The sequence below is a fragment of the Thunnus maccoyii genome, chromosome 24, assembly GCF_910596095.1.
Source record: "Thunnus maccoyii chromosome 24, fThuMac1.1, whole genome shotgun sequence".
Classification (NCBI taxonomy): domain Eukaryota; kingdom Metazoa; phylum Chordata; class Actinopteri; order Scombriformes; family Scombridae; genus Thunnus; species Thunnus maccoyii.
In genome coordinates, this window is record NC_056556.1 from 9,754,087 (window position 1) to 9,761,789 (window position 7,703).

At 36.9% G+C, this 7,703-nt stretch overlaps 2 protein-coding genes across 2 annotated transcripts in view; both read right to left on the reverse strand.

Annotated features, from left to right (window-relative positions):
• LOC121891965 overlaps positions 1–7,703 on the reverse strand; it is a 203,674-nt gene that overhangs the window by 180,849 nt on the left and 15,122 nt on the right. The window lies entirely within an intron of this gene.
• The window catches only part of LOC121891932 (nectin-2-like), a 933,424-nt gene continuing 929,684 nt past the window's right edge, over positions 3,964–7,703 (reverse strand). The window contains exons 7-10 of the mRNA XM_042404636.1: positions 5,166–5,195; positions 4,967–5,060; positions 4,741–4,791; positions 3,964–4,434 (exon numbers count right to left, since the gene is read on the reverse strand). Of these exons, the coding sequence (XP_042260570.1) occupies positions 4,302–4,434; positions 4,741–4,791; positions 4,967–5,060; positions 5,166–5,195 (308 nt within the window). The 3' untranslated portion in view covers positions 3,964–4,301. The remainder of the gene's footprint in view (positions 4,435–4,740; positions 4,792–4,966; positions 5,061–5,165; positions 5,196–7,703) is intronic.

The following is a 7,703-nucleotide window of genomic DNA, read 5'->3' on the forward strand; positions in this document are numbered from 1 at the left end:
TAAAATTTTCACCTCAAAAAAACACTTTCGCTGGTAACTTTCTCTGGGAGTTTCAAATGTGGCTCCTTTTTTGTAAGCAAGACAATCTAACTGAGCATGTGCAGAGTGAGTGTAATCACTGTAGCTTGTTTCTGATTGGAGGAATTCAAAGTGTTACAACTGTTCTTTTTTTTACATTCAATTTACATTTTACATTCTTTAGTTTGTAATATTTATCATTACTAGATGAGAATGGGTAATTGGAGCACAGATCTGGGTCCAGGTATCATCGGATAATTCGTAATTCAATTATAATTCAAAAACCAAAAAACGGCAAATCTATTATTTGTTTCAAAACAAAAAACGGAAAACCGTTTTTGGTGTTAGAATCAAATAACTAAAAACCTATCAAACCCGGCCCATTTTTGGTTTTTGCCGATTCGTTTAATCGTTATTCCTTTTTGGATTGAATATCCAGCAGGTCTGCGGACATCAAACCAATTCGTTTTTGCATTTGAAACCAAAAACGGAAGTCACAGGGGTCTTTCCGTTTTTCATTTTAAACCAAAAATGAAAAACAAAATCACGTGATCTAGCCTATTCCTTTTTAGTTTCCCAATGAAAATCCAGAAAACCAAATTCAAAAGACCGTTCAATTTTGGTTTAGAAATCAAGTATTTTTGTCAGTTTTGTACAATAGTGGATTAGCCTACCCATGATCCTCAGCGAGGATTGTTTTTTTGTCATTTGATTCTGACACCAAAAACGGTTTTCCGTTTTTTGTTTTGAAACCAATAACATATCTAAGCCTACCGTTTTTTGGTTTTTGAATTGCAAATGAATTACGAATTATCCGATGATACTTGGACCGATCTGCATATATTAGTACACGGGTTAAATAAACACACGTGGTATTTTAGCAAATGTATTTATTGATGTATTGTAATTTGCGTGAGTATGGTGTTGCACAGCAGGGACGCAGAGTTGTTCGGCCTCGTTGTTCGCCTGTGAAAGAGCAAATAATGCGCACTGATTTATGATTCAGTAGAAGTGAATTTGTTAATTGAGCAGTATGAGGTAAGAGTCATGCTAAGTTACTCGTAACAGTAAAATTGGAAATCTGTCTGTCATGCACAAAACTTGATTTTCCCGGGGACTGCACACCTATTAATAGTTCCGGGAGGGTAACAAGCGGGAAGTGGGTAGAGGGATTGGTTGTGCCATTTAAAAAGTGTATATTTATGTAAGATATTTATTAGGTTTATATTTTGGATGTGTAAATATTCATTAAGATTGTGTATATTTTTGGGCAATGGTTTTATGTAAGCATTTACTGTATATTTATGTTAATGTAACCCTGTAAAATGTGCAAGCCAATTATTGACATCCTTATATAAGGCAGTCACTCTGTATGTGAAGTTGATGCTGGAAGGTGTTGGCAGATCTGGTGTACATGGTGCCATGTAAATAAATGCTCATGCTGAAACGTCACCCTGGACTTGTACTTTTCCCTCCTCATTTTGGATTTTTTTCCCTCCCTTGACTGCTCGGTGGTATAACAAAACAATTACAGTGTAAATATGAATTTTGACTTGAGAAAACTTTACTCTTTTTGGATCTAGATTCCTCATTAAAACTTGAAAAATGAAACCCAATCAGAATCGTGAAATGATGATCTATCTATAAATCTATGGTTCTGGAAGTGTTTCTCACCATCAGCAGACACATCAGCAACACCTGAATTGACAACTTTAAGTTTAACTTACACTTATTGGATCCAGATTCATCATCAAAACCTGAAGAAAGAAAAACAAATATCAGAATTGTAAAATATAATCTATCTATAAATCTGTGGTTTTGGAAGTGTTTCTCACCATCAGCAGACGGTTGTTTCACTGCAGGAATCGTCTTAAACACCTGAATTTCAGGGACTGAGAGCAGTCGTGCTGCACATCCAACTTGTGCACCGTTTCCATGGAAACCAGACAGCACAGCTGTAGTGGTGACGGTGACTGTACCGTTGGTGTTGGTGACACTGACTGTGCTGTTGTGAGAGAAGTAGAGGTCTTGTTGTGGGACATTCAGAGTTACTGTGGGAGCAGGACGACCTGTGGCCGAGCAGGACACAACTGTCTCTTCAGTAGAGTTTGATTCTCTGATTTGTAGAATGGGTTCATGCAGCTCTGCAAAGACAAAACATTAAAAAATATCACATGGAGCAAGTTGTTACAATAAAAATCAACTAGTTTGCTGATTTCCTCTGTTTTATAACATTATAAATCAAATATATTTGGACTTTACACTGAATAAAACAAGCGTTTTAAGAAATGTTTGGCTTCTTGGACATTATGATGAGCAGTTGTCTCTGTTTCCTACATTTCATTTTACAAATTGAGGAATTTGATATAATGATAATATAATTGAAATATCATGACCATCATGTCTTCTTACATTTGGGAATAAAATCAACTTTGATGACACAAAATTATGATACAAAATGTGTGAAATGCAGAGTATGTACAACATGCTTTTAGTGGTTTGAAGTATTTGTATTTCATGGCTCAATGACGGCAAGCAGACAATTTAACAGCCATCATTTCTAACTGCCATCAATGTGAAACAAGTTAAAACTGTAATTCACCATGAATATGTCTTCAAAAGTGAAGAAAGGAGCTCACCATAGATTTGGAGGCAGGTTCTGCCTGTCAGAGAACCATCAGGAAACGTGTTAAACAAACAGAGATAGCAGCCTTCATCCTGCTCCATCACCTTCCTGATAACTATGGAGCAGTTCTGCAGTCCAGCATCTTTAAACTCCACTTTCTCCTGAAAACCAGCATTCACTGTTTGTCCAAAGTGTTCGTTGTAAATGACAAGATTCTTCTTCTTCCCATCAGGTGAAAGAAATATGGGGTTTAAACTGTGTGTGAACTTTAGGTTGATGTGAGCATTTCAACACAATTTCTGGTATAAATTGATACTTAACTGCTCAAATTGATTTTTAATGTAATGGTGAAACTGCAACTCAGTGATAAAATATGATTTATTTCAGCAAATATAGTTTTGCTTTTCAAAGTAGGACAGGCTGCAAGTAAAGTACTAAACTGTATTACAGAGACTGAACAGTGATGTTAAAAGTGAAAAAGAGTTTGAGTCACTTTAAACTTCATGTTAACTCATAAATGTGTTGCAGGTTGGTTGTGATGAACAAAAATGTTGAAAATAGGCAGATGGACACGTAGCTGTTTTCGAGACAAACTTATTCATCATAATTAAATTTCTAATTAATTACCTATGTTGTTTTTTGTCTTAGTTTTCTGTAAATAAAAAATGTCATCAGTAAGAAACATTCACCTGTCGCACTATGAATGTGGAAAACAAGAATAAATCAGCAAGATTCAATATTTCTTCTCAAAACATTCACTTTGAGTTAGAGTTAAAAATACACAGGAATCCTCCACGGTGTTTCAATTTCAGCAGAAAAATTGACTTCTGTAAAAGTACAGACTACTGTAACATCTCTCTCTTACCTTTTGCAAAGACACCGTGTGTCATTGTTGCTGCAAGTGGCAAAGTTTGTCAAATAAACTGCTTATTTTTTGAAATGCAGATTTGTTCTAAAATATAATATAAACAGTGTGTTACGTGTCCCATGATGCAAAGAGACAATTTGCTTATCAGAAGCCAGTCAGGAGGAACAACAACATCACATCAGGTAAAGGCACGTTAACAGTTCAAAGTTCAAGTTATCAGGCAAACAGGTGAGAACAGGTGAGCAGACCAGTGGAGAAGTCTGAGGCCACCTGGTGGTCAGGTGATGAATGGCAGAGAATGGAAGGTTTAATGTCGATGCAAGAGGTCTGGAGAAGTAAGAAGGAGGCTGATGACAGAGACAGAAAGGACTAAATGAGCAGGACTGAGACAGTAGTTGTGACACACAAACACATCTAACACCAAGTTAAGAGGAAGAGACAAAGACACTGCTTGATGAAAAATGTTGCTGTAATTAGACGCCTGACATTATAGATATTATAAAATACTTGGTAGAGTTTGAAGTCCCAACAAACAGCAAGAAAGAAGAGAAACTGGTTGTATTCAACATGTAAGAGACATTTAATTTAACTCAATTAACATTTAAAAAATCATCATCAAAACCTCTGTATACATTAATGTTTTCAATCTGGAGATATAAGATGAGAGATTCATCTTGTTCAGGACACATTTTGATTCTTTTACAATGTCTGAACATTTTACCAACACATGCTTTGATGCAGCTTTGTTCAAGTCTGACTGACTTTGTATTGAAACTACAGTCTTGTGGGTTATTTGTCACTAGATAACCTTGTAACTGTGCGTTGAGATGATGGTTCTGGTTTCTCCCCTTCTGGATTTTCCTCCTGAGGTGTTCTTTTCCTGATCTGCTGGTTCTCCTGCTTCATTGAAGGTGTTTTGTACCTTCAGATAAAAACAAGACATGAGCAAATTTCCACTCACATTATTACAATACATCATACATATTTCTATCACTGAATGACTCTGACAGTTAACAGTTATGTGGATAAACAGGCTGACTGTGAGTACACAATGGACCATGAAGAGTAAAGTGCATCAGAATCAGCTTCATGTATAAATAACACATTAGTTAGAGAGATATAGAGACAGAAAGGAACTTAAATGCCAAAATGGAGAGAAGACAGATTAAATCATTTTCTGAAAAAGAAATTAATAATAAATATGTGAATAATTATGAAATTGTCTTACACATAAGTGTCTTTCATTGGTTCTTGTGTCATCTCCATCTCCTCAGCGTCCCTGTGTGACAGAATGAAGGATTTAAGAACATTTATATATTATTTATTTATAGGTGTTGTCTGTATAGATTCTTTAAGCTCTGTGTTTCCTCTTAATGTCAATAAATTATTACCATATTAACTGTGAGACACTGGTATCACAACAAGACAGATATTGAGTTTAAAGTTGAAATGACCTGTTCTTATGTTTATGTCTGAGCAGGACAGTGACAACTACCGCAACACAAACAACGACCACTGCTGTGATCAATGCAATGATCAAAGTGAAATCTGTGAGAAAAAGAGGAAAAAATGTGATATAAACACTAAACATTCATAAAGCAACTACAGTTTAAATGTGAATTTTGACTTGAGACAACTTTAAGGTTAACTTACTCTTATTGGATCCAGATTCATCATCAAAACCTGAAGAAAGAAAAACAAATATCAGAATTGTAAAATGATAATCAGTTAATAAATCTGCGGATTTGAAGTGTTTCTCACCATTCGCAGGAATCGTCTCAAACACCTGAATTTCAGGGACTGAGAGCAGTCGTGCTGCACATCCAACTTGTGCACCGTTTCCATGGAAACCAGACAGCACAGCTGTAGTGGTGACAGTGACTGTACCGTTGGTGTTGGTGACACTGACTGTGCTGTTGTGAGAGAAGTAGAGGTCTTGTTGTGGGACATTCAGAGTTACTGTGGGAGCAGGACGACCTGTGGCCGAGCAGGACACAACTGTCTCTTCAGTAGAGTTTGATTCTCTGATTTGTAGAATGGGTTCATGCAGCTCTGCAAAGACAAAACATTAAAGAAATACTGTTTCACATGAATTCATTTCTTACAAAGACATCAGCTTTGACATGATACTTTGTGTCCTGTATGTTAGTTTGTTTGGCCTAGAAAGAATCACCTGCTACTGGTGATACAGCATCTGTCACTTTCATGCTGTTTCAGTTTTCTGTCGATTGATTAATTGTTGCAGCTCTAAATGAAAATACTGTACATGAACATAAATGCACACAAGCACTGTTTTTGTTTTTTTTGGCACTTTTTGCATTTTGTGGTGTGAAAATACAGTTATTGTCATGTGTGATGATTTAAAAAAAGGCAATTTCATTCACAAAACAAAATTCAATTTCATGGCAAACAGAAAATTTTAATCTGCCATCTATTTGCATGTGAGAGTGGAGATACATTATGAAACAGGTTAAAGTTTTAATTCTCCAGCCGGAATCTGTTTAATACTGTAAAGACAGAATCCAACTGATGATTACGGAAATGTCTTTAGTAATGCAGAAAGGTCCTTACAGCTGTACTGATTAGTCACTTAATTGATCGATTTCAGCAGAAATGCCATCAATAATGAAAATAAGTTTCAGGTCTAGTTCTCACCATAGAGTTGGAGGCAGGTTCTGCCTGTCAGAGAACCATCAGGATACGTGTTAAACAAACAGAGATAGCAGCCTTCATCCTGATCCATCACCTTCCTGATAACTATGGAGCAGTTCTGCAGTCCAGCATCTTTAAACTCCACTTTCCCCTGAAAACCAGCATTCACTGTTACTCCAAAGTGTTCGTTGTAGGTGGCACAATTCTTGTTCTTCCCCTCAGGTGAAAGTTTCTGCCAAGTGACCTGAACAACATCTCTAGACTGCATGAGCTGACAGCTGAGATGGACATCTTCTCCTACTGCTGCCATCACAGTCTGCTGTGTTTGTATCACAGCTGTTAGACCTGCATGGAGGAAAAGAAATGACAGTTATAGATGTGACACTGAGGTTTAACAACTTAACATTGTGATTTATAATTTAATTAACAAGGTACTGCACACTAAAATGTGTTTTTTGAGCTATAAACTAAATTATATGACTGTAGTGTAGTGAAACATATCAAAAATGACGTTAATATTGACATTGACACCACATTTATAAAATCGGCATTTCATGGGTTGAAAGTGGCTCAAGCTGTTCTCTGCTGTTTAAAATTAGCCCTGAAAAGGCGGGGCCAATGCTGACATAGAGTTGACCGTTTTGGAGGTCTCTACATCATGAAATTTATATAAATGAAAGAGGTAACACTTTATAATACAGCCTGCGTTTTATGGTATAACTTCCCATCATTTAACATGTAATTTCCCGGAACTTACGGTGTAACTTCCTCGTATGAATCCGTACATATAAAATACTTTCCGGTTCTTACTGGTACTTAAATGTAGGTACAGTGGAAGAAAACGAAACAACGAGAACAAAGGAGTAACAATTGGGGTTTTAAACTTTCCAACATTTACCATGTAACTTCCCGGAACACTTTAAAACCCCATTTGTTACTCTCTTGTTTCTCGTAAAGTATTTTATATGTACGGATTCATACGAGGAAGTTACACCGTAAGTTCCGGGAAATTGATGATGGAATGATAATGGCCATCTCCTCCAGCCCCGCGCTCATTTTCAAATATATGCTGGTTGAGACAGTTTCAGTTTTAGGAGCCAACAGCAGCTAACAGCAGTGCTGACCTGCTGGAGGGAGTCTTTCTGTCTGCGACTGTCTGTGGGAGGAAGAGCTACTGGCAACCACAAAGACAACAGAAATCCTCCTCGCATCTCGCTCTGCAGCTTTTCAACTCTCTTGCTGTCTGTTCCTCCCTTTCAGCCCCTCGCTCACTTTTTCACATTTTTCAAAATTATGCAGTGGATGGAGTTATGCTCAGACCTGGGGATGCAGTTACACTAAGCAGTCACTGACAAAATATGAAAGGCGGTTATTATACAGTTATTTTTTGATCTAACCTACTCACGATGAATGACTTTAAAACAAATTGTAACGTACATTATTAGTATGGATTCCTTTTTCTTACCTTTTGTAAATACCGCCACCACAAAAAGGAAATATAAGAATGCACGGTTTGACATTGCTGCTCCATGTGCGCCA